General features: G+C 39.5%; 1 protein-coding gene across 2 annotated transcripts in view; it reads right to left on the minus strand.

Annotated features, from left to right (window-relative positions):
• The window catches only part of NEBL (nebulette), a 348466-nt gene that overhangs the window by 148084 nt on the left and 172436 nt on the right, over positions 1 to 27946 (minus strand). For both annotated transcript variants that reach the window (XM_060095442.1, XM_060095443.1), the window contains exon 4: positions 22182 to 22289. In XM_060095442.1, coding sequence (XP_059951425.1) covers positions 22182 to 22289 — 108 coding nt within the window. The remainder of the gene's footprint in view (positions 1 to 22181; positions 22290 to 27946) is intronic.

Raw genomic sequence — 27946 nt, forward strand, 5'->3', positions numbered from 1 at the left:
GAGAACATGGCGAGCATCTTAGAGGCTAAAAGGACACACAAAGCATTTGGCACTTTTTCTGCCTCTCCTAGAAGGACAGACTTTTGATAAAAGGTTGTATGGCAGGAACTGACCATGGCCACTAATAACCATTTTTTGCCTTCTTCCTTGGCATACCACTACTCCATATTTCCAGCCCCCAGCGGTCAAATGAGTTCACAGGACTGAATTCTGGCCTGTGAAACATAGATGGATGTGATGTACGCAACTTCCAGACCAAGCCCCTAACACCTCTTATGACCCACCATGGTTCCTCTCTATGACTGACTGCATGCCAGATGTAGCTCACCTAGTGGAGAATTCCAAGGTCCAGGCAATAGCAGAGACACTAGATAGAAGGGGCCTGGATCACTGAAGCAGAGCCCTTAAGCACCCCACCCCCACTACCACTGCATTGGCCTCGTACGCGAGAGAGGGATCAACTTTATTGTGCTCAGATCTGAGGATTGTTTATTTCAACAGCTAATCTATTCTGATTCATATAAGGTGTAACCACAGCACATACAACATCACTAACATTTCCTTAGTAGACAAATCTTTAAGACATTGCAACACATCTCTTCTAGGGGCCAAATGGGAGGAGAGATCAAGGAGTGTGGCAGGACAGGTCAGGGCCTTGTGAAAGTCTGAGTGGAAATGAATCCAGAAAAAAACTTACACGCTGTGCATCAGTGAAGTAAAGGGCTACACAATTTCACTTTTATTCATTAAAACATTGATTGGATGTTAACACATGCCAGGCACAATGTCTGGTGCTGAGGTTAAAAATATGACTGGCCACATGCCCTGAGCTCAAGGAACCACCGTCTAGCTGACTGGGGAGAAAGAAAATAAAATCAGTTCTTCGCCAAAGTGTGGCAAATGCTATAAAAGTCGCCCTGAGGAAGCAGCTACAATCCCCTCTCAGATATGGATTTTGTGTAATACACAGCTTGGGTATCCATAACAAAGGTCACAAACAAATTCATTTCTGGATGAAAAATAACAGAAATTTTTGAATCTGCCAAGACTGTGCTAAATATGACAGGCATCAACTGTGAACATACCAGTAATTCTAATATTAACTAACGCTGCAGATGATTCCTGGCATCTCTTTATCAAAGTCGCTAAGCACCACACAGCAAGAACACACATAACAGAACTGCAGATGCCGCCCTCCCCCACCCCCGCCCCCGCCAGGTGAGCAAGTCCCACTGCAGCAACCTGCCTTAAAATATCCGTATCACCTGGACATCGCACCATGGACACCGACGGACCTCCTCCTGCAGATCAAATACTGAATCTGGAATCTGTGCCTTCTGATGAAGCAGAAGCAGAATTTAAGCGTTAGTTTCAACCCTTTTAAGTTAAAATACAGAATTCCAGCAGAAACATGGGTTTTCCTCCATCGTCCATCCACCTCCTCCATCCTATTTAAAAGCTAGCACTTAAATAACCCTGATGTTTATCATAATGCTTGTTGAGGAAGCAAAACACCATTAGGGATTTGTCTAAAAATCTTAGAGTTCTGAGCCTAAATTGGGAAACAATTCATCTGTGAACGTATGTGTTGTGCTGAGCTGCATTAATGAGATTTTTTTTCTCCTTGAATACATGAGAATCATTAAATCAGTATGCATACTGTCATTGAAATGACCACCTTCTACACTTATCAATGAAAATTCTATAACAGACATTAGCTCCCAGGAATATTTTGCAACATTGTCTAATGAAGATGTTTTACACAAAACTATGAGTGACCGTAACCAAAATAATCAAAATAATACTTCAAGGATATCCAAATAAAATAAACTGTTATAAACGGTAATAAATGTGAAGACTGGAAATACTGTTCCTATTTCCACAAAAGCAAAATGAAGTGACTCTTTAAACATTTTCATGCCAAGATCTTTTCTCAATTTTCAGTTTATTTCACAATAATAACAAAACTATCTGTCACTGAGCACTATGCCAAGTGCTAATATTTAATTCTCATAATTATCCTACAAGTGAAAGTATTTTTTTTAATTAATTTATTTATTTATTTTATTTTGGGCTGTGTTGGGTCTTCATTGCTGCGCGTGGGCTTTCTCTCGTTGTGGCGAGCGGGGGCTACTCTTCGTTGCGGTGCGTGGGCTTCTCATTGCGGTGGCTTCTCTTGTGGCGGAGCACGGGCTCTAGGCGCGTAGTTGTGGCTCGCGGGCTCTAGAGCGCAGGCTCAGTAGTTGTGGCACAAGGGCTTAGTTGCTCCACAGCATGTGGGATCTTCCCAGAAAAGGGATCCAACCTGTGTCCCCTGCATTGGCAGGCAGATTCTTATCCCCTACGCCACAGGGAAGTCCCAAGTATTTTTTAATTTCCATTTTACAGATGTGGAAACTTGAGATACAGTGAAATAAATGAAGCAGAAACCCTTTATGACTCTGTTTTCTAGAGAAACAGAGGTAATAAAAGATGCTGTCATTTGAACCCCAGTCTTTTCTGCCTCTAAAAATCAGCTCTTAAGGCCCAAATTTCTGCTGAGTACAGAAGCTAGAAAACAGCAGGTAGTGATGATGAAATACGTACAGGCAGAAGCCAACCTCAGGTCGGCTTGTCTCTATGGTTCATGTCTTTCCTGTCCCAAGTCACATCGTTAACTGTGTCCATTCCCCACTTCACTTTACAGTTAGATCTGACCTAAAAGCAAGAATTAAGTGAGAGCCTAAATCTGATTGACAGCTTCTTTTCTAGTCTACAAACATTCCAAAAGCAGAAAGCCAGCTGCCTCTCCCTTGGCATGTTCCCACTGAATCCAAATAAATAATGCAGTGTTTTCTGTGTTTTAATTTTCTTCAGGATTACTGTTCATTATGGTTTAATTTCTGCCTGTTGTAATTATTGCCTATTCTGTCCTTCAAAATGACCTTGTCATCCAACATTGTTCAACAGACTTGAACATTCTCCCATCTTCTGAATAAGGTTAGGTCGCTTCTTTTTTCAGGGCCATAAACATCAGCTCATCTCAAATATTCTTTTTAAAAGAACAAAACCATACGGAAGAAGAAAACTGGATTTTTCATAAATAAAAGAAGACTTTTTGCCTGGTATTAATCCCCATTTCAAAATATAACACTTTGGGATCCTCAGGAATAATTACCACCACTTGGCTTTCAGTGTGTGATCTGGAGGGATTTCAGAGAGCATCTGGCAAGTACAGAGCAGCCCAGAGATGTACACCAGCATCTCCTCCTCTACACACGCATTGCCCTGACTCTCTCAAGCCAGACTACACTGCTTTCCCCGGGTTTCTCAATTACATTTTAATAAAATTATAAAAAGCCAAAAAGGAAAGCCAGTCATCCCTCCATGTACCCATCTCCATAGACAGAGCCTGATTTCACATTGTTATTTAACAGTGCCTTTCTTCTGCATCACACAAAGGGCTTTTCCATCAGGCTTTCACTGATCCTCTCAGCTTAAGCATAAATATTATCATTCCCGTTTGAGATGTAAGAGAAAGAAGCATAATGATTGAGATATAAGGCTCTGCTGAAATAGGTCATTTTAAAAGTTGAAAGAGCCTTAAGACTTTATTATATAATCCACATATCGTAGGAAGTTATTTCTTTTTTTATTATTATTTTTATTTATATATGTTTGGCTGCATTGGGTCTTCATTGCCGTGCCCGGACTTTCTCTAGTTGCGGCGACCTAGGGTTACTCTTTACTGTGGTGCGCGGGCTTCTCATTGCAGTGGCCTCTCTTGTTGAGGAGCACAGGCCCTAGGTGCGCGGGCTTCAGTAGTTGCAGCACACGGCCTCAGTAGTTGTGGCTCAGTATTTGTGGTTTGCCGGCCGTAGAGCGCAGGCTCAGTAGTTGTGGCGCATGGGGTTAGTTGCTCCGCAGCATGTGGGATCTTCCCGGACCAGGGCTCAAACCCATGTCCCCTGCATTGGCAGGCAGATTCTTAACCACTGCACCACCAGGGAAGTCATGGAAGTTATTTCTTGCTTCTTACCCACATATCTTGCTACAATTCAAAACTAACTTCCTTTGCTTTTAACTAGGATCAAGTCCTCAATTTCTTACACACATAAAAACTGTCATTCAAAACTATTCAACTGCAAGGATTTCGTTCCTTTGCATTCTGACTTGAGGAGCCAATGGTAAATCATCTCAGACAGGTATCCTTATAAGCTGCCAGAAAAGATTATTTCCGGACAGCACCCTGAGGACAACAAGGACCCCAGGTCATCTCTTGGACCATCTGTATGCACAACATAGACATCTGTGCTGACTGATGTCTACAATCTCTGGCCTGTTGAAGGGGCAAGAGGCAGTTAAGTTTTCTGAGTTAAAGTTAGCTGCACTCTGGTTTGTCATCTAACTTTTGAAAACAAAGCAACAAAAGTTTAGGCTTAACCTTTATTAAAACATAGATAAGTTTACCCCAATTGCCAACAGTTTAGAAATGGAGATTTTCCTCTCCATATTTGTATGGAACTAATGTAGCACCTGCACGCAATGCTAAAGGCATACATACCTATATGGGTCTACACTCTCAGACCTGCCAACCTGACATTGTGTCTGAGACTGGCCACACCCGGCTTGTATCACGGTCCGTGCGCGAACACACCTTTGCCCTATTTACACACCATACCGACACCTGCGCTCGACGTTTGTCATTCAAGTATAAATCCATGCAACAAAAGTGCTTAAGTTCTTTTATTTTTAATTGGCATAGCTTGAAAATACGGAGATACAAGAAGTCGTGATTTTGTTGTTGTTGTTTTTGTTCTGCAAAAGCAGAGCCCTACAAACACAAGTGTTAAATCACCACAGGCCCAACAAGAGCCGGACGTAGGGGCTTCAAGATCCATGGTAAAAACTGCAGTGAAATACCACCCATACAAGGGCCAAGCTGACAACAGGACTAGATAAACCACTCCCAACATTTAGACAAATGATGACCCTAAAGTCTAGTGCCATTCCCTTACTAAAAACTACCTTTTAGTTACTCCCCCAGTCTTCAGGATAAAATTAGTATTTGCAGTTCCTCACATGCAGTTTCATTCCTGACTCCTTGTACACTCAGTTCCCTATGTGGGAAATTTTCACCACCCACCACTCGCCATCACCTCTTCCTCCCCTGTCTCTGTCCTTATTCATTCTCACAAACTCATTTCATGCCACCTTCTTCTATAAGCCACCTGTGACCATCACCACATCCCACCTAGGGCTGGGTTCCTGACTCTATGATACCCAAACCCCGAAACCTCATCTCTCTCCTAACAGGCTGTGCTGTGTGTTCTGGGCTGAGCGAGATCCACGCTTAGATCCTGTGTCCCCAGGTCCCAGCACAAAACCAAGCACAGAGCAGGCACCTTCAGAGGAAGGGAGAAAAAGAAAGGTAAGTACATCCTGAAGTAGAATATGCATTGATCCTTAACCTCAAGTATCACATGAGTAAGTCCCACACTCACACTGTCTGGGGCAATGCAGTGCCTTCCTGCACCCCAGCACATAAAGGAACGTTTGAATGGGAGATTCCACTCATTGGTGATAAAGCTCTGTTTCCGGTGGTAACAAATTTGAAACTTCTAAACTTGGTCCTAATATCACCATGTGGCCTCCAAAATGCCATTTAAGGATAAATGAACTGCTGCATTAACAAAAAGAAGTTCCTGGTAATTCCCTGGCGGTCCAGTGGTTAGGACTCAGCACTTTCACTGTTGTGGCCCCAGTTCAATCCCCAGTAGGGGAACTAAGATCCTGAAAGTCGTGAGGCGCGACGAAAACAAAAAAAAAACCCAGAAGCTTACATCTTGGACCTTTGCACTATGGCACAAGGGCTCCAGATATAACATATAAGCAACAATCCCGAAATTCTGGTGTAGAGGGAAAATCCTGCATTTTAAAGTCAGGAAGAAAATCCCTGGACTCAAACCTCCACTCTGTTCTTCACTGGTTGTATGCATTTAGGAAATTTATTTATTTTCTCTGGGCTTGTTTCATCCATGACATGAGGATAATGACAGCTATTTCTAGGGATTGTTGAGAAAAACAAATGAAATAACAAATGTGAAAGACTGTGCCCAGCACAGAGTGAGCCCTTCATGAACATTTGTCCCCAACCTCGTCCTCCATTCAGGGAGGAGGCGTCATCTAAGCATAAACAGTGGTGCACGGTGTCACAGTGACTGACATTCTCATTCTTGAGTCCCGAACGGCTGATTGAGGATAAACCTGCCGACCGTTGTGTGCTTTGTGGTGCAAGAAGCCAATCAGGTTTTCTCCAAAACCTGTACATTGTTTCCATATATGGAAATTGTGTTTTCATATCATCTTTTCATCATTTGGATGTGAAAATCTGTGTTTTCAAGATGCAGTGGCCCTTGTGTGGCTGGTAGCTAGTCAGGGGGATGAGGTATAAACCTAAGAACATCGGGGCCTTCAAATGTTTCCAAAACGCTCTATTCTGTAAGCTGGGTATTGGGTACATGTGTGCCCATTTTATTACTATTCTTTAAACTGTACATCAGTTTCCATAGACAGTTTTGTTTGTGTAATATATTTTACAATTTAAAAGGGGGGTGTAGTCTTAATACTGGGAGACTGAAATCAAGGTCACAGGCATGGAAATCCCGATGGCATTTACTATGGATAACTCATAAATATTTTGTGTACTTGAAGTGATGGATTCTTTGAGCCTCTGATGATATTTTAGAGGATTTACAGTTTAATAATTAGGAGTCCTTTTTTAAATGCACCTCAAAAGTCTATTTCTGAATGACTGCAAATTTCAACAATGACCATCAATGTAATTCAAAGAGTCATGCATCCAAAGAGAAGGGCAAAACAGGCTAGAGGTCAAGAGACCTTGGTTCTAGCCCCAACTATATTCCTGACAGTGTGGCAGAGTTGCAAGTTAACCTGCAAAGTATTCAGTAAACACATACTCCAATGCCAGGTGGTACTTTGTCTAACACCCTCATCTGGGGTAACTGCAAAATATAGGCTATTTTATGAAGACAGGCTAAAAGCTGCCAAACTGATACTGCGCCCCTCTTCTTGTGCCTTCTCTCAGGACATTTTTTTTCCTTTTGGTTGTGCCATGCGAGGCATGAGGGATCTTAGCTCCCTGACCAGGGATCGAACCCATGCCCTTGCAGTGGAGGTGCAGAGTCTTAACCACTGGACCGCCAGGGAAGTCCCACTCAGGACATTTTTTACCCCCAGTTTCGGGTGTGCTTATGGTGGCAAATTAAAAAATAATTTAACTAATTATTTAATTTTAAGGATATTATTGTAATAATCGTAGTGATGATCTGAGGAGTAATCTGCAAAAGTAAACACAGCACTCACCAGTTTAAGAGCCTTCCAGTTGTGTCGTGCTTTGGCATTTACAAATCACAGTCACAGACATTTGTACTGAGAAATCACACACACACACACACACACACACACACACACACACAGGAGGTGTCAGGAGACAAATGGGTAAGAACGCAGGAAGCAGATGGAAGGACTGTCTCATAAACAGACTAAGTACAGGCTTCATAAACATAAGTGACGAGAGGCACCCCCAAAATAGCAAAGAGTTCGATGAAGTTATCCAGAAGCATGCAATCAGAAAATCTAGCAAACTACTCATCATTTTCAGGGTATCTGTGTGTTCTGTGCTTTAGAGGTCAGCATTGTTATTGTTGACTTTTTAATATATTTCGTTTAAGGGGAAGCACCATAATCTTTGTAGAATGTAGAACCCTCAAAGGTTATTATAATCTAACCCTGGAAGCAGAAATAGTCATGGAATAGAGGTTGGAAACAATGCAAATAATTTTAGCCATCTGTCCTGCCTCGTGCTAAATATTCCACAATTTTTTGACCAGTAACATAAAGTCCATGATCAGAAAGCAATGGGCTAGTCAGTTTACTCTAAATAACCCTGTGGTGTGGTTTATTTAATTATATAAGTGACACTAAATTATTTTTATAAGTACAAAAAATGGTTTTCCTCCTTAAATAGATAAATAATGACCTACCCTTCACAGTACTTAGTAATTTAACATGTCAAATGCCTTATCTAGCGAAACATAAATGTGAAATAAAGTGATGAAAACATTTACAATAAATGCCCAGGGGTGGACTGGAGCAACTTTTGGAGAAAATGAGGGAAATAAATGGTTAACTGCCAGCATACGCATTCATGCTGGAGGACACAAAAAGGTTCACAGCAGTTGTTAAATTCATTTAGAGAAACTCACTTTATTTTTCCAACAGAGCTCTCACCAGCTAATCTGTATTACAACCTCTAGGAGTCAATATTCTCAGCAGGATCGAGATGCGGGCCACACTGATTCAGCTATTTAATCTTGCAAGAGAATGATATTTGGCAGCAAAAGACCCCACAGCACTGAGGGGACGTCCCAGAGGTTCGCTGTCAGCACAGACTAGGCCAAGAACACCGAAAGTGGAAACCAAACAGCACCAACTGATGTTTAGCAATTCATTTCAGTACCTCTCTACTCAAACACGTACGTACACTCTACATATGTGTGCTAACGGACACATCACACGTTCATATATGGCTCTTTCAGATCCATGTATTTTGGACCCAGTCATGAAAATTTTTTAACTCAAAACTATCACTACAAAGGTTGGGAGTAGGAAGGAGATGAAGAAAAATGGCCATAGTTTTACTTTCAGAACCCTTCAACTTCTTAAGCACTGAAAACCAAAATAGAGAGAACATGTATCTGAACTTTTAAATGCATGCAAATATTTATATGTTGATCTTTTTAGCCATCCTGAAATTAATAAGCCAATCGATACTCTTCTATAGATGAGCATTTTTTACATTTTATATATAATACTATGGTTTGATACATTTTTAATGATAGTTTCCGGAAGCCCATACTGACAGGCAAACAGGGAATAGGGAAAACAAACACAGGACACAGGCAAACTGAAAAACAAAATGGATAGCACCTACTATACAAATGAACTGTATGAATCACTGTTCAAGAAAATGATTCAGTAAAATTCTCCAAAAACTATTTTAAAACAATGATGGCGAGGGTTTGATCTCTTTACCTCCCAAACCTGGTTAGTTATCCTTCTGATATTAACACAGTGTTTCCCTCTATCAAGCACTTATCACTGTGCTGCAATTATCTGCTCACCTTCTATAGGGTAACCTACAAGCTCCATGAGGTCAAGGGTCGTATCTATTTTATTTCTCATTAAATCCCCACCTCCTAGCAAAGTGCCTGGCACAGAGCAAACACTCGAAATGTTTGTTAAATCAGCAATTGTTTTCAAAAGTGGTTTCTTCTGAAAAAGAAATAGAGGGGGGTGGGCACAGATTTACAGGTACACATTTGAAGTCTGCACATTTGAAAATATGATACTAATCTTTCAATAATCTTGCCTCAATCTACATTTCAGTGATGGTGTCTCTCTCTGCACTCTCACAAGTAGATGCTGGGTGTTCCTAACCTTACACTCATTCCTTTCTTCCTTTGCTCATTTCAATGCCATCTCCCTCATTTGTGACTTTACGTTGCATTAAGCCTCTCCTTCTCCATGAAAGCCTTTCCCAAACACTTCACGCATTCTAGCTTGGGCATAAATGCATGCAGAAAGTGGTTTCTCATTTTTTTCTGCAAGCTACAGGGGCTGGTGGAATGTGATGTCCACAACAAATGTTTAATGTTTAACAAACATGCAGATACACATAAGGGAACAGTGAAGGCAACTTCTACTTCTATCTTATTATTTACAGTCAAAGCACTCTGTTCTGGAGGATTCAAACATGTACGAGAAATGTTGCTTGCCCTCAAAGACCTAGAATAATTATACAACAAAAGTAAATATTTAAATCACTTTGTTTGGGGGAAATCAATTCTGTCTATCAAAAATAATAAGTGTTAAGAAGAACAGAATGATATTTTTAGGTTTCTTTCTTTTATTCTTTCTTCTAAATCTATACCCTTTTTCACAGTTTGCTAATAAACACAGGCAAATTCTGACACTTCCATAATTCTAAGGAGGCAATGATACAAAAGCTTAATTCAATTAAAAGTTGGCTTTGTTACAGTTAATACAGCCACAAGAGGAAAAACAAATCATAAATGTGAGCAAACAAAAAAATGATAACTTCTTGCTTCTTGTCCTTGGAAAAGTCTGGGGGTACTTTACAAAAGCAATAGGTCCTTCAAACAGAAATTTGGAGCTATCCTTTTACAAGCATCATTGCACATGATTCTGTACAGAAAAGGAAAAGCCTACAAAGCAGCCTTGACAATGGGGAAAGAAAAGAAAGCTAGAGTAGAAAGTATAAGCAAAAAATAAAGAAAAGCAATTTTCGTGACAATTCTTCTAGGAAAATGAAATGCAAATTAGAGAACATATCTGCATACGCTTGAAAAAGAAAAACATTCTTCTAACTTCCAGTCATGCAATTTTCTTTAATTGTCTAAACTTGGCTTGGGTTACCAATGGGTTTTAATTAAATCTCTGTATAATATCTCCCTTGACTCATGACCTCCTAATAAGTTAAAATGACGTTTGACTATTACACCTATTAACTGAAAAAACAACAGGTTTTAAACCTACCTCCAAAAATCCACTGAAATGATAATTGTGGCATAATTATTAATGATAGTCACATGTGGGGACTCCACAAATATATCTGTAAGAGTCCTGTGTTTTCTTCAACATTTAGTATGTGCTCACTGTAGATACATCCCAAGAGGTATAATAAAATCTGGAAGAAAATTCAGATACTTTTTAAGTTTTAAATCTGTATAATGTACTGGAAATTGAGACTTTTTTAAAAAAAAGCTAGTCTTTATTAGACTTGCCCTGTGGCATGGGAGTATTTCTTTTCTATTGTCACACCTCTGCCCTCTTTTTTCTTCATATCCACCCAGGTCAAACTGCCAGCACAGGACATGTGAAATCTATATTCTGAGCTACGTAATTCAACTGACGCCTGGAGAACTTAAAAATATAACTACACCTGTGAGTTACCTTTGTTTCCATAAGTGACCCTCGCTCAAAACCACAAATAAAAAGAGGCCTGGGGCTTCCCTGGTGGCGCAGTGGTTGAAAGTCTGCCTGCCAATGCAGGGGACACGGGTTTGTGCCCCGGTCTGGGAAGATCCCACATGCCGCGGAGCGGCTGGGCCCGTGAGCCACGGCCGCTGAGCCTGCGCGTCCGGAGCCTGTGCTCCGCAACAGGAGAGGCCACAGCAGTGAGAGGCCCGCGTACCGCAAAAAAAAAAAAAAAAAAAGAGGCCTGAAAGGACCAATTGGCCAATTGGCCCTAATCCTTAATTAAGGATTGGAAAGAGGAGCTAGACATTTTTTTAAAGATCGTTCGGTTTGAAAATAGGAAAAAATTTATAAACTGAATGTACAAGTTTTCCTGGAATAGCAACAGGTGATATCATCTACCTCCACTAAAGACAATGGCTTATGATAGTAGCTTATGTATCTAAGCATATCTAAAACATATGTTACTTATCTCAGAATTATCCTGTGATTTATGTAGATCATTTCTCATAATGCCCTGTTATGGACTGAATTGTGCCCCACCCCCAAATTCATATCTTAAAGCCCTAATCCCCAATGTGACTGTATTTGAGATGGGGACCTTTAAGAAAGTAATCAAGGTTAAATGAGGTCATATGGGTGGGGTCCTGATCCAATTCAACTTATGTCCTTACAAGAAGAGGAAGAGACACAGAAGTCTCCTTCTCTCATGCACATGCACTGAGGAAAGGAAAGCAGCCATCAGCAAATGAAGAAGAGAGCTCTCACCAGAACCCAACCCAGATGGACCTTGACCTGGAACTTCCAGCCTCTAGAACTGTGAGTAAATAAATGTCTGCTGTTTAAGCCACACAGCCCATGATATTTTTTGTTATGGCTGCCCAAACAGGCTACTGTAAGCCCTATTTTTTTCAGGTACTTACTCATCAAAAAGAATTCCCTGGCTATGACATTTTTTTTTTTTTTTGCGGTACGTGGGCCTCTCGCTGTTGTGGCCTCTCCCATTGCGGAGCACAGGCTCCGGACGTGCAGGCCCAGCGGCCATGGCTCATGGGCCCAGCGCATGTGGGATCCTCCCGGACTGGGGCGCGAACCCGTGTCCCCTGCATCGGCAGGTGGACTCTCAACCACTGCGCCACCAGGGAAGCCCCTGGCTTCGACATTTTAAAACAGGGGCAGTCCTTGCATTTCTAATATGATGAAATTCTTCAATGCCATGTTAGAAACCAAATGGTCCTGCTTTACTTAGAGAATACTACTATAATCTTTGGATAAAACTACAGAAATCACTGAATATTTAAGTAAAAATAGGAGAAAGTGAAAAATAGGTGTTTATCAAGCAGCACAAAAGGAAAAAAAATAACCAAATCAAAGCAATCTTAAAAGCTAAGAATGCTCTTTCAAAGAGAAGTTTAAAGAGTAAGAATGTGCAAAATTAGTCAATATTTTAAATATTATTATATTCATTTATTCAACACACATTTATGGAGCACCTGCTATGTGTCATGCACTATTCTAGGCATTAGCAATTTTGTGTTGGAAGGATAGATTAGTTCCCTACCCAACTGTGGCACATATCCTAGGAAAAGTTTAATTTGCCTAGATGGAGAAGTAGATGTGAAACAGGAGGGAAGGGGGCAGGGCACAACCTTTAAAAGAATGATATAGCCATTGGACAGGACAAAAACTGGTTAGAACCAACTAGGTCCAAGATGGCGGAAGATTCGACTTCCAGTGGACCTTGAGCCCCATTATACACTCATTGTAATACATTAGCATATGCTAAATGACACACCCACCAGCACCATGACAGTTCTGAGGCTGACCATAAAAGGCCAAAAAGTAGGCAGTGAACCAATTCCTGGAAATCTCTGCCCATTCCCTCAAACAGTTGGAATAATCCTCCCACCTGTTAGCCTATGAAATTACTCAGCCCATAAAAACGAACCACCCCATATTTCAGGGCCTCTTGGCTTCTGAGATGGCCCACATTCTGTCTGTGGAGTGTGTTTCTCCCAAGGTCACTCTAGCCTTTTGAGACAGACCACATTCTGTCTATGGAATGTATACCTCTCTAAATAAATCCACTTCTTACCTATCACTTTGCCTCTCACTAAATTCTTTCTGCGATGAGACATAAAGAACCTGAGCTTCATTACGTCCTGAGACCAGGTGTGTGATCTCAATTAAAAGACAGTGGGTTCAAGTCCCAATCTGGGATTTGGCTGAGTTCAAGTCCTGGCCTGTCAGTGCAAGTCCCAATCTGTCTGAGTTGTGTGGTTTCAGATGGAAAGGCAGACTCTTTCGTAAAAGAAAAAAAAAAAAAAAAGAAATGGAGAAAATGACACCCTTAAAGGAATTCAGTCCTTTACTGAACAAGTATATTTAGGTAACTACTTTGTGCTAGAAAATGATGGAATGGAGGAAAGATCTGGGAGTTTTAAGGCAGAAAATCCATGTGATATCTACACAGATCTTAAAAGAGATGTTTGATTAAAATCAATATAGAAAGGTTAGAACTCCTGTAATAATCTCTATTATAAGATGAAACTCACACAATGCTAGAAGGAGTCACTCCTCAAAGTCTCAAAATAGGTACGTTAATCAGTGGTAGTCCTGGGTAAGCCTTCCCAGAGCCCACAGCCTTGGGCAGAGTGAGAAGCCATGGGAAGATCTGTTGGCACAAGAAGTCGACTCATTTGTTTATCAAACCTGGCTCCATGCTAGGCCCTGGGTCTAAAGAGAAAAAGACACAGCCCAATCTTCATAGAGTTCAGTCCAGGAGGAAGATAGTTCATAATGCAACTCTAGAACCACAACGCCAGGGAGGCGAGAGGAAGAGCAAGGTCATGGGAGAAAAGACAACCTCTGAGCTGAGTATGGCTAGGGAGTGGGTACAATCAGCCTTCCAGACAGACGTTCGAAGTGGATCGGGCTCAGGGTCCAAGAGGGACTCCAGGCTGGAGAGCTCAGCTGGCACTAAACCAGGGGCAGCCTCATTCCATGCTAAAGGTTTTACACTTTAACCCAAAGGCTATGGGGAGACATTGACAGATTTTAAGGAAGAGAGTGACAAGATCAGATGTGCACTTTAGGACCCCTGAAAGAAGCCACAAGGAGAACAGTTTAGGAGGGAGCAGAGGCAGTAGAATGACAGGTGACAACAGTCAGAAGACCATTCCCACAACCCAAGCAAGGGATAGGGAGGGCTAAATTAAGGATGTGACAAGAAAGGTAAAGTGCAAAGCATCATTCTTGGTGATATAAAACATAGATTAAAGAAGACATGGATAATCTTCATCTTCACAAAGTTAGAGAGGTAAAACACATACCACATGAAATGTTAATTAAACCCAAAATGTGGAGGGCTTCCCTGGTGGCGCAGTGGTTGAGAGTCCGCCTGCCGATGCAGGGGACACAGGTTCGTGCCCCGGTCCGGGAAGATCCCACATGCTGCGGAGCGGCTGGGCCCGTGAGCCATGGCCACTGAGCCTGCGCGTCCGGAGACTGTACTCCGCAACTGGAGGGGCCACAACAGTGAGAGGCCCGCATACCCCCCCAAAAAAAAAAACAGAATGTGGAATGCAATGGGTGAAGTCGGTGCTACACGTAACAGTGCTATCGTCAAAGTACTGTCATGATTCAGAGATGAGAAAGATCGCTACTCCTGGGGTCTGAATGTGTGTCTGGGATCAGGGGGTGGGAATGTAATTAAAAGATAGTGTGAAATTGTTCCAAACCAGAGGAAAGACTCATGAAAAGCCCAGAACAGAGTAAATAGCCAGGCCTAAAAGAAATGGAAGAATAGTGTTGAAGGACAGTGAAAGGTAAGGTGAAAAATAATTTAGGAGCAGATTGTAGAGGGTCCTTAGAGTCAGAAATTAAGGAGTTTAGGAGATTAGACTTTATCCTCCTCAAAGGGGAGGTCCAAGGGAAGTTTTTTAGTGGGTTATAATTAGGGTCATGATGAAAAAGATATTTTGAATCCTCTGGTGACAGTGTTTAAGATACAATGGAAGGAAGAGAGAGAGCTTGAAAGGAGATAGGGCCAATTAGGAGACCCCTGTAATAACTTAGGCAGGATAAGGGCCTGAACACAGCAGGACTGAAAAGAAAGGAATGGGCGGGGAAAGGGGATTTCACAAAAGAAGGACCTTCAGAAATTGTTTGCTGAATTCTTAATCTCTGTTTCCAAAAGAAGTCATATGTGTTAATTCTTTTATTATGGGGGCCCTTCCCAAACCTCCTCTTCAGACGATGCCATTTTACAATGAAAACTCCTGTACTTGCCATGCACAAGTAATTACTGGTCTGGGATGTATTTGTTTCTTTAAGTGACTGTGGCTAAAAAATTGAGGATTAAAAAGAAGAGATCAACCTTTGATGTTCTGCCCTAGGTGGAAAAATAAAGCAAAACCAGGTGTAAGGGAAACCACGGATTTAGATAAGAAAGGACAAAGAGGTAATTTTCCGTACATTTTTCTCATGAATACTTTTATAAGTATTCCTCATAGAAATACTTTCCCTAAGGAGAGGTTGTTCAGAGGATCTAATTAGACTGGGTATGTCAAAGAGTTTTGAAACGAATAAACCATTCATACATGTGGTAGGTATTATAAGGAAAATACATGTTATTGCCCTATCACTTTCTTTGACATATTCGATCTTTGCTTTAAAGATAATGCTACTGGGGCTTCCCTGGTGGCGCAGCGGTTGAGAGCCCGCCTGCCGATGCAGGGGACACGGGTTCGTGCCCCAGTCCGGGAAGATCCCACATGCCACGGAGCGGCTGGGCCCGTGAGCCATGGCCGCTGAGCCTGCGTGTCCGGAGCCTGTGCTCCGCAACGGGAGAGGCCACAACAATGAGAGGCCCGCGTACTGCAAAAAAAAAAAAAAAAAAGATAATGCTACTGACCCACTATTACTCAGCAATGCATTGGAGTTACTGGTTGAGATAAGGTGAGGATAAAGCATGGGTCATTAAGGTAACACATAAATTCACTCTGTGAAAATACTAGATTTCAAGGGCTTAAACTGAAACCACTGACCTCATCACTAATCACCTATGTTAACCAGCCCAGTTATGAGTTATAACAAACTGTCTGTTATAACAGAAATAACCATTCTCCTTTCAAACTACTTGGTGTACTAGATTTCACTACTCAAAATCAGAAGATTCCATATCAGTTTTTCATTAGTTATAAAACAGTTATGCTCCTTGTATGAGGAACAAAATTAACAATCTATTTCAATATGGAATGGTGTTTACCTTTCCCACCTTTAAAAAAAATCTTATTTTATGTTTGCTCAATATAAAAAAAAAGAAAGAAAAACTCTATGTCAGTTGTTCAGGTTCACATAAGACCTAATTGCCTCATACACTATAATTTTGCTACCAGTTTACAATTAGCATGCATTTTTCATGCATGAGTTGACCCAATTACATAACAAATTTTGCCTTTGGGGATTTCTCCTGACTGCTTGTCTTCTGTCCACCATACAACTCAATTTCACACCATCAGCAGCTTGAACATGGACACAGTCAGTCTCTGTCAAAATGATTTATTTAAATTACAAACAGAGACCAGATCCCCAGATAATCAACCCTACCCTCATGCTCACCCTTACACTCAACATAACTTTGAATCAAATCTTTTAATAGTCCATAGACACTGCTATTCAATTATTAGGCCATGTTTACCTCCAATAATCTAATATTTTTGAAGCTAACTCACAAAATCTCAGGGAACTAAATCAGCAGTATCCATGTGAGCTTATTAATGGGCACATAATTTATTTTGCATTCTAAGAAGTCAATGAAAAATTATGTAGCTGTCTCAAAAAAACTAAAAATAATTACATTTCAATAACAAATTACAGAGATACTCTTTTCTATAATGTTAAAAAAAAAAAAGAAAAAAGGCTTCAACCTGAACTTTTCTTGTAAAGCAAGCAAGCATTTCTGGGTATGCTAAATGTGAAAATGTCAGTGAAAACAGGTATTTGGGAAACAGGATAGATAACCGTAAGGATAGATACTTACAGGGTAAGGGACAGAAAACAGAGCAGATGAAAATACTATTGTCTGTGGGCCAGTGATCTAAGGAAAGGGAGTTCTAGAGATTCCCACTGAAGCCAACACACACAGGCACACATGCATGCATACATATACATACGCACAAGTACTTCCTCTGTGAGTCAAGGCACAAATCTTAACAAATCACATAATGGTATACTTACCATTTCAGTCACTCGGTAAAATACAAGATTTTGCCATCTGGGTTTTTTTTTTTTCCTTCCCCTTCATATAATATTTCTCCACCACCTGAAATAAATTAGAAAATAAACATCTAGATTTTATCTACAGCACAAAGATTGTCAAAGTCTCTCGGGGTTGAACATCATTTTATTTCACAATTTATCCACAGACTGCCTCAGCTAATTGAAAATACAGCTTATATTAGTGTGTAAACAGGCAAAATGAAACACATCAATAATCTTCTTCAGGCTGGACTGAGTCCCTTAGATGTCTGGTGGTGATTCTGCCTTGCTATCCTGCTGCAGATTCCCTGAATGTACTGATTATAAACTTGAAGGTGGTAAACACATGAATTAGAAACAGCCTTTACAATTACCCACACAAGCCAGAGCTATAAGGACAACGGAGAAAAGGCTTTTTTTTTAATGTTCAAATGCACAGGAATTCCTCAATTCACATTTGTACGTTGTCCTTTAAGAACATTTTCCTAAAATATCACTAAGTAATGAGGCTGTACTAGGACATTTCTGCCATTTCTGAATTTATGACCTAGAATGTATGACCTAGGGAGGTATGGTAAGCAATCAGACATCTGGAATTTCATGGAAAATTTTTTTCTTTATTTTGGGAACCAGTCCTTTTTCTTTTCCAACCATTCTGTAAATTGTGAAATCCTGCCTCTTTTCTTATTCTTTCTGCAGCTATACTAAGAGAGTAATAGAGCAGAAGAATTTTAAATTGCAGCATTTAATAAATCTCCAGGTTCAATATGTTGGCATTATAGACTCCAAAAGAAAGAAGTTAAGGCTAAACCTGCTCTCACCCTTTTCATTACACACAATTTCAAATTTACAGTTGTATTTCATCCCACACCTCAGTAACATACACAGACTGAGTAGGCATTTCCAAATGATTTCAAATCTGACAAATGAATATGAGAGTGTCTGGAAAATTTTCATAACACTGACACAGACACAAGCAATCAAAAATGCCCATTCATCCGTAACATATTACCCAAAACACCTAGGAGTCGTCATTAAATCCACTGTTTTATGTCTTTATATTTTCCTTAGTCTGAAAGGTATTAAAGGCAGCTTAGAAGGATCCAGACAATATTCAAAGATAAACTAAAAACAAGTAAAAAAATGAAGCAAATGGAAAAATAAAGATCACAAAGACCCTGACTTAGTTAACCCACCTACATCAACCCATATTAAACCTGGGGCTCAAATCTCATATCCCTTGTGATTTTCAGGATAAGCCCACTCCGTCCCAGCATCTCCAGCAGGAAGACGCTGGTGTCTCTTCAGTCTGACCTTCTTCCTCCCAAAACAGACACAATCTAGGCCACTGTCGAAAATATCTGTCTGGATCTGGCCAATAAATTTCAGTGTTTGGGTTTATCTGAAAGCAATGCGGAAAACTAGACTAGCCAGAGTACCACTTTTCAGATTAACCCAAGTTTCTTATAGAAAAAAGATCCTTGAGTAATATGGAAAACCCGTGAGGTCACAGGAAAATTCATGAAGTTGTAGCCTTACAAATGAATAATAAACTCACTAGACTTCAGAATATTTAACAGCTTCTTTTCTTCAAGAGTAAATCCCTAACTCCTTGTGCACTGTTGGTAGGATCGTAAATTGGTGCAGCCACTATGAAAAACAGTATAGAGGTTCCTCAAAAAATTAAAAATAGAACTACCATATTATCCAACAATTCCACTTCTGGGAATATATCCAAAGGAAACAAAAATACTATCTCAAAAAGATATCCGCACTCCCATGCTCATTGCAGCATTATTCACAATAGTGAAGACATGGAAACAACCTAAGTATCCATCAATGGATAAGTGGATAAAGAAGTTTTGAGATATATGTATGTATATGTATACACACACACACACACATACACACACACACACAATGAAATATTATTCAACCATAAAAAACAAGAAAATCCTACCACTTTCAACAATATTGATGGACCTTGAAGGCATTATGCTAAGTGAAATAAGTCAGAGAGACTTATTGACAAATACTGTATGATCTCACTTATATGTGTAATCTAAAAAACAAAGAAACAAAAAAAACACACACCAAACTCATAGGAAAAAAGATCAGTTTTGTGGTTACCAGAGGGGTGGAGAGAGGGAGAACTGGAGGAAGGTGGTCAAAAGGTACAAACTTCCAGTTATAAGATAAATAAGTATTAGGAATGTAACGTACAACATGATGATTATACGTACAACTGCTCTATGATATATAGGAAACTTGTTAAGAGAGTAGATCCTAAGAATTCTCATCACAAAAAGAATATTTTCTGTTCTTTTTATTGTATCTATTTGAGATGATGATGTTAACTAAACCTACTGTGGTAATCATTTCACAATATATGTAAATCAAACCATCACGCTGCACACCTTAAACTTATACAGTAATGTATGTCAATTATTTCTCAGTAAAACTCTTAAGAATAAATCTCTAACAGTAATATTATGAAATCTCTATTTTCTTACTGCTATCCAACTAGTAATACGCCTCATCACAGCTAAAAGAACTACTTATACGACTGCTATCTATGGTTGCTAACATCAAGAAAGTTGCACAAATTTTTTTTAAAAGATGTTATCTAATTTAAATACTTCTAAAAATCAGCACTGTCTATATTACAGGCTTAATCTAAATAGTATTTTGTATATACTGCTATGTATACGATAAATATAGATTTATACGTACCTGGGTTATAATGGTTTTTTGCATAATTAAGAATGGATCTGCAAACAGCCTCTGGTATTGAATAAAATGTATATTCCTGCTAATGATAAAGGTTGGTGAAATGATCAGTTCTTTTCTTATTAAATATGAATAATGACTTAATTTGAATATAAATTAAAAGGCTTACCTTTGAATCAACTGCAATCCTTACGTTAGCTGTCATGTAGATGTCTTAAGTAGAAATGTTTAGTTCTTTTTGAAATAAATTTGCGATAGTTGAAGATTTATGAAGTAACTTTGTTTTATGCAGCATTATTTTTATTTTTTTAAAAAGGTTCTCCAAAAGTAATCCAAAAAAAGAAACATTACTGAATGTAACTGCCACTGGGACATATCTCTAATTTGTATTTGAAAAAACAAAAATAGGGTTTTGATTTAAGGAAAGAATGAAGGGGAAGGAAGACGATGGACTCAATCTTCAGTATTAATGATTGGTGGGGTTGTTAGGGTGGGTAGAAAAACTAAGGGACAAAAGCCATGGATCCTTACAAGTCAACCCTTTCTCTTCAAACAAAAAAGTCCTTACTGAAATAAAATGTCCATTTAAAGAGCAAAGAGTGGATAAACCTTAGGGAATATGGCAAAACAAAGTGTCTGCTCTGCCTTCTCTCACTCCCGAAATAAATTTTTAAAATACTGAATAATTCTGTTTTTGAACTTTTGACCCATAAAATTCTTTCTCAGATTATAGCCTATGATTCTATCTGCAAATTGTTACTATATATATGTATATTATGATGATGGCCAAATACCAGTGAGTTTAAAACAATCTGCTAATTAAAAATTTCCTAGAAATTAATGCTACATAACTTAAAACATCTCGACACACAAATTTTGGTGATTGTACAAGTGACACACAAAATAGACTTCTCGTGGAAAATGGTATGCCTCTTGCATATTTGCTCATACTTTTATATCACGTACACAGTTGTTGATTTTCATTCATATTTCCTCTTGAATACCTAACAGAGTTAATTTTTTTCTGGAAAAAAAATCATTTTGACGCACTTCATATAATACTTTAGAAGAAACATAATTATCACTTTTAATAAGTACTCGGTTAACAATTTTGGTCCCTAATACGTTTTGAACTTCTGCTAGTCTCAATTTTCTTTTTCAAGAAAACGCTATTACTGAACAAGACGCAGCTTTCAAATCCAAAGCAACTTCATAGGTAAATGTTTATTTCAAAAATTAGATGTAATATGCCATTTCAACAAATATCTAATTTAAAATATGAAATCTTAAATATACACAATTAGCAAATATGAGATTTCTCCAGATAGCTAACCTTATATGTATACATTGTATACTATTCCAGTGCAAAAAATTAACTGATGGCTTTAATATTTACCTATACAAGTCCTAGTTTGGAAAAATTCAAAAGCTGAGAATCATTCAAAAAGAAATAAGATGCTAAATTACAATAATGTCTTTTAATAGCGATGTTATTATTTCTAAATACACAATTAATTTATTTAATTAAATTGATTTACTAAATAAATCAATTTACTAGATAAATCAGTTTAATAAATAAATTAAAAGTGTATTCAGAAATATACAGGCATACCTCAGAGATACTGCATGTTCAGTTCCAGAACAGCTCAATAAAGCAAATATCACATAAAGCAAGTCCCATGAATTTTTTGGTTTCCCAGTGCATATAAAAGTTATGTTTATACTATACTGTCATCTATTAAGTGTGCGATAGCATTATGTCTAAAAAAAAATGTACCCACCTTAATTTAAAAATACGTTATTGCTAAAAAATGCTAACCATAATCTGACAACACGGGGTTGCCACAAACCTTCTGTTTGTAAAAAACACATTATCTGTGAAGTGTAATAAAGCAAAGCATGATAAAATGAGGTATGCCTGTAGTCACTGCTATTAAAGTGTTAGGCTCTTAATAACTGTGATGAAATCAAAGGGAAGGAGTTTAAAAGGTTAACTTGGCATATTTTCTGAGGACACTGAGTACTGCTTGCATCCCATAGCAATAAGAACACTTCCAAGTTGCCCAATTTCACTTTCTCACCAGAAATACAAGTTAGGGTATTACATCACTGAACAAAAGGTCACCTACGTTACTGATTTGTTCCTGAGTCCTCTTCAGCCTCTGTAGTTCAGGAGTGTCTGTAACAATGCTGAAGCCCCTTCCTTTGCTTTCTTCAAAATCTCTTTTGTACTTGACCTAACAGAAATAGAAGTGAAAGAAAGAAAGGAAGAAGAGAAAAGTAAGCAAAAGAATCACAAATCCCACTCAGGATAGACGGGGGCCATATAAGCTGCTAAAACTGGAAGCAGAGTCTCCAGGAACAGCTCTATGAGCAGGTGGCCCAGTGCATAGCTAGACTGCTTGGTTTGTGTTCCAGCAACCACTGTGTGACCTTAGGCAAGTTACTCAAACACTCTGTGCCTCGGTGGTCTCATTTGTAAAATGGTGATGATAACAACAATAATAGTATTTAAATAATGCTATTTAGTAGGTTGAAAGATAAGATCAAATGTCTTAATTCACATACCTAGCCCACAAGAAGCAAGCAAGTACTCCATAACAGTTATTATTATCATCATTAATAGTTATACTAAAACTGACAAAAATGTGGAAAAAGAAAGTTAAATTTGCTCCCATGGCTTGTCTTCTCAGTGACAAAGCATCTTTTTTGAGCCTGGACAGCACTATGGAGGAGGGAGACATACAACATTATCAACAGCAGCCCTGTCTTAACAAAGTTTTCATTCTGTTTCATAAGGCAAAGCATATGGATATGATTATACAATGTTGTACTCCCAAATGTTGACTATGTAAATGCTTACGAAAATATTTATAGAACAGGCCACACCTAGAGATTAAAAGGCTTCAAGCGCATGCCCTTGGCATACTGTGTGAGGTACCTAAGTTTTTTTCGGTATTTAAACATATTTCTTTTCTAATTACAACCCAGTGAGGCTGAATTTTACAGTTTCCTCAGGGGATTGGAATAGCTAGTGCTTAATCTTACTAGGGCCCCACCTCCTATTATTAGCATAATGACAATAACTGTCACACCAGTTAAATATCCTGCTTGTTAATGACTGAGATGGTTACATCACTTGGACTGTTCTTATTTTTTTAAAAGGCTAGATATCAGGACATATGGAAACATATTTTTGATAACTCATATAATCTCCATTTTCACATTCATAATTATCAGCTTCAAATTAAAACTTAAATTAATAATTAACATTTAGGGTAGCTAATAAAAATGATTCTGTAAATGCTACTTTCTATATAAATTTGAAAAGTCTCCTTAACTGATCATGGAATGACTGTTTTTGTTGAGTTGTGTTTGTATTTAAACACTCAATTCTCTCGGGCATTACTGTCCGTGAGGCTACTGGAAGATTTCCTTTTACCTGAAGAGCTTAAAAAAAAAAAAAACTCAGATGACAATAAATAAAAAGAAACAGGTACTCTCATCACTTTTAGCCTAAGAATATCTAATTTTCCCTCCACATTTCATTTAAATGTATAAAAGTACTAAAACCCTTATTTTATTTCCATAAGTAAAAGGTCAAATAAACCACATTATTTTTCTTCTACAGAAAATGCTGAATGAGATTAGCCTTCTAACTCTCAATCTCTCAGCATGTGTGAAGATACACACCAGTACATTCTCAGTGTTTTATGCCTAACTAAGCAGGGAAGACATTTAGCTTTGCTTGAAGTAAGCACTAAGGTGCAGAGCAGTAAAATAATAAAAGTAAGAAAGATGGCAAGGTTATAGTAGCAACAGGAATGAAGAAATAAGAAGAAAAATCTATAAGCCAAGTTCTAATATCCCTAACACCAATTTCAGAGAAGACACAATCACATATTCTTTTTGTGATTAGCCTGGGTTTTTTTTTAATGGCAATTTCCAAAGAAAGAACTGAAAAGAAAAAACAGTAAATTTTGGAATCATAACTTTTGAGTTAATTACCATTTAAGTGTCCTTTCCACATTCACAAGACACATAAGAATCATCTGATTTGGGCTTGCCACATTAAGTGACCAGTTTTGAAGAGTATACAATCACTTCCATAACTGGATTGCAGAGTTTTAGAAGATGTTTAATCCTTTTTTAATGGGGTGATCCACAACCAAGCCTCCTATACTCTTAGCATCAACTCAAGCACCAATCCACCCAGTAAATCTTTACTGCACATAGGGAGCCTTGGAGCCCTTAGTCAGTCCCTCTCTTTTCTGTACTCCCAGCCACTTACATCCTATCTCTCTACTTAGGTCTAATTTTAAATGTTATATCTGATGGTTTGGCAGGTATGCATAGTCTGATTCTGAGAGACAAGTGGATATAAAAATAAAAAGAGCTCAAAGGTCAGAGGGAGGTAAGAGGATTCCTCTCTTCAGTCTCATGTGTTTCCTCTGCTCTCACAACATGACCGCATCCAGCCAGTGAGAGCACTGCACCCTGGGCCCAGGAATCAGCCCACACACAGAAATCTGGTGTGTGTCCAAGAGCCCCAGATCTAGGACTTTGGTAGGAACTCTTGGGAAAGGGGTGCTCTTTCTCCACGGTCTGGCTAGTTTAGCAAGCTGTAAAACTGAAGCTGCTGGCCATAATTTGGCCACTACCCAATGATGATGAAGCCAACACAGAGGCAAGCAAAGCAAGAGATCATGAGAGACTCCTGACAACATCATTCGAGCACGTGGATCTAACTCTTCCTAAAGCCAGAACCACCAGGCTTACCAGTTAAGTGAGCTAATATCTCTCCTTTCAATAACCAAAAGAATTCTGATTAATACACCACCCCTAACATGCCTACAACGTATACACATGTACAGCGAGTTTCCCAGAATTATTAACATGTGAATTTCTCCTCGTTTACTTCTACACTCTGGTTCTTTCTATTTGTGACACAAGATTTACGAGTTTATAAAAATAGGGATTGTATCAGGGAAAAAGCATTGCTTTAGCGGACAAGAGCCTAGATTTCACATCCCATCCCTGTCACTTACCAGTCACCTCACAGGTCTCCTAGCTTCTCTGAGCCAAAGTTTCTCCTCATTTCTAATTAGAGATTCTGATAAATTCTTAACTAATAAGGCTGTAGGGACTGAATGAGATAAATCACAGGGAAGAACTTTAGAAGGTATAAGGTATTGTGCAAATACCCAGCATTATCATCATCCTATTAGTTTTGCTTGACTTGAAAGGGTTACCCAGTTTCTGTCATAGGACATCAAAAAGAACAGTCCTAGGGCTTCCCCGGTGGCGCAGTGGTTGAGAGTCCACCTGCCGATGCAGGGGACACGGGTTCGTGCCCCGGTCCAGGAAGATCCCACATGCCGTGGAGCGGCTGGGCTCATGAGCCATGGCCGCTGAGCCTGCGTGTCCGGAGCCTGTGGTCCGCAACGGGAGAGGCCACAACAGTGAGAGGCCCGTGTACCGCAAAAAAAAAAAAAAAAAAAAAAAAAAAAAAAGAACAGTCCTATAACAATCAGACAGATCATGGTTAACAAAGCAAAATATATTAAGAATCAGCTATTAGTTTACGTTTACTAATTTGACTAAAGTTATTCTAGAATAGATACTAATTTTTTGTTGGATTTGTGCAAATGATCAGACCCCTGCAAAACATCTTGGATGTGTCATCCAGTCACCACACAGGTGGAGATGAATCCTGACCCCCATCTGTGCAGGTGCTGGGCAACAATCTATCCCCCCAAAAAGGCGCACCGCAGGCTATGCAAATCTGTAAGAACTGTGTGAAGAGTACTCTCAACCAGCTACTTGGGGTTCCTTGTACCTGACACAATGTTTCCTAACCTCAGCTCACGGGAAGCATGATGCATTTATTCATTAAAGCAGCGCCAGTGGTGCTGCTCTGTGAGCTGGACTGGCCTCCCCCGAGTCCCGAGCCTCACAGCTTACACCTGCCTATTAGAGCAGTGGAGTCACAGTCCCCTACTCTAGAACACGTGGAACTCAGGGACAAGGGCAAAGTCTTGTGCTTTGCAGTCCAAGAACGTAGCATAGCACCTGGCCCATGTGAGTTGATTGAAAAATGATTAAGAAAGGGAAGAAGGGAGGAGGCAGGGGAGAGAGAAAGAAGGGGAGTAGAAGCAGACAACAGGAGTGTGGCCCAGACCCAGAGGTAAGAGAGGAACCCCATATTCAGGGACTGAAAATGGCTCCATTTGGCTGAAGAAGGGGGAAGAGCTGGGAGATTAAGCTAAGAAACACAGATCTAGATCAGATTTGGAAAGAAATTGCTAGCCATAGTGCTTATCTTAGTCCATTTGGGTTGATATAACAAAAAAGCCATTGACTGGGTGGCTTATAAACAACAAAAATTTATTTCTCACAGTTCTAGAGGCTGAAAAATCCAAGATCAAGGTGCAAGCAGATTCAGTGTCTGGTGAGAGCCTGCTTCCTGGTTCACAGATGGCCATCTTCTCACTGTAACCTCACATGGAGTAAGGGATGAAGGAGCTCTCTGGGGTCTCTTCTATTAGGGCACGAATCCCATTTATGAGGGCTCCACCCTCCTGACCAAATTACCTCCCAAAGGCCCCACCTCCTAATATCATCACATTGGGGATTAGGTTTAAACATATGAACTTTGGGAGGATACAAACAGTCAGTCCATCGCAGTGCTCTTATATATTAACATTAACTCAACAAGTATTCACTGAGCCTCATATAAGCTGCTCTTAGAAACTCCTGCTCTGTCCCCACTAAAAATACCTTTTCTTCCCTATGCTTCAGCATTGGCTATAAAATTATCACCTCTGGTCTCTTGTCCTCTATCCTGTTAAAAAGTATTTTATGATGATTCTACAAATAACAATGGCAAATTATTCTAGGAATGTCATTCTTTGGAATCTCCTCAAATATTCACCTATTTTTCTTTGCTCATTCAACAAATATTTATTGAGCACCTACTATGAGCAAAGTACTGTTCCAGAGGTGGGAACAATGCAGCAAAGAAAACAGTCAATGATCCCTGCCTCATGAAGTTTACATTACAGCCAGAGAGAAAGAAAAGATGTGAAATTTATATAAGTTGAATAAATGGTATGTCAGTGGGGGGCTAAGAGAAAAATAAAGCAAGAAGTGAGATGAGAAGGGTCAGGAATGCTGCCCTTTTAAATAGGGTGGTCAGGGAAGGCCTCAGTGAGAAAGTGACCTTGAAGTAAGACCAGAATGAGGTGAGGGCTCTAAGCAGAGAAGCAACACACTGGACTTCTGGTTGAACAGGCTCTTTCTGGCCACTGTATTAACCCACTGGAGTGAGCAAAACAGAAGCAGGAGACCAGTAAGAGGGCAGGCAATTTTGGTCCTCCCCCCTGCAGTCGTCCACTATTAGAGAACATCCCAGGACCACAGAAGACAGAGAGTTCTTGGGCCCAGCCTGAGACCTTGGCCTCCTCAGGAGACCCAGTCAGGTGATCTGCATCTCCTGTCAGAAAAAGGCAGGAAGGACACAGAAGGAGGGAGCAGAGAATCAAGACACAACTGTGAGTTCAGAAAGAGGACATGTTGTACCTGGAAGGTAATGCAGTCTCAGTTGCCTGTAGGCTTATCCCTTCAAAACTAAATCAAGGCATTTTGAAAATGCATTCTTAAACTCAAATGCAAGAAATATATACAATGGGCAATTTGACGCCATGTTTTTCTTCAGAAGTAACTTAATATATTTCAAATACTGAATGCTACCTAATATTGATATGCTACATACACATGTAAATGCATGTGTACACACACACACACACACACACACACATATTTATCTTCCTGTATTATAGATTAGAACCCTAAATCAAGAATCAAAAGACCTGAAGTTAAACCCTAATTCTGT

This window comes from Mesoplodon densirostris, chromosome 4 (assembly GCF_025265405.1).
Source record: "Mesoplodon densirostris isolate mMesDen1 chromosome 4, mMesDen1 primary haplotype, whole genome shotgun sequence".
NCBI classification, from domain to species: Eukaryota; Metazoa; Chordata; class Mammalia; order Artiodactyla; family Ziphiidae; genus Mesoplodon; species Mesoplodon densirostris.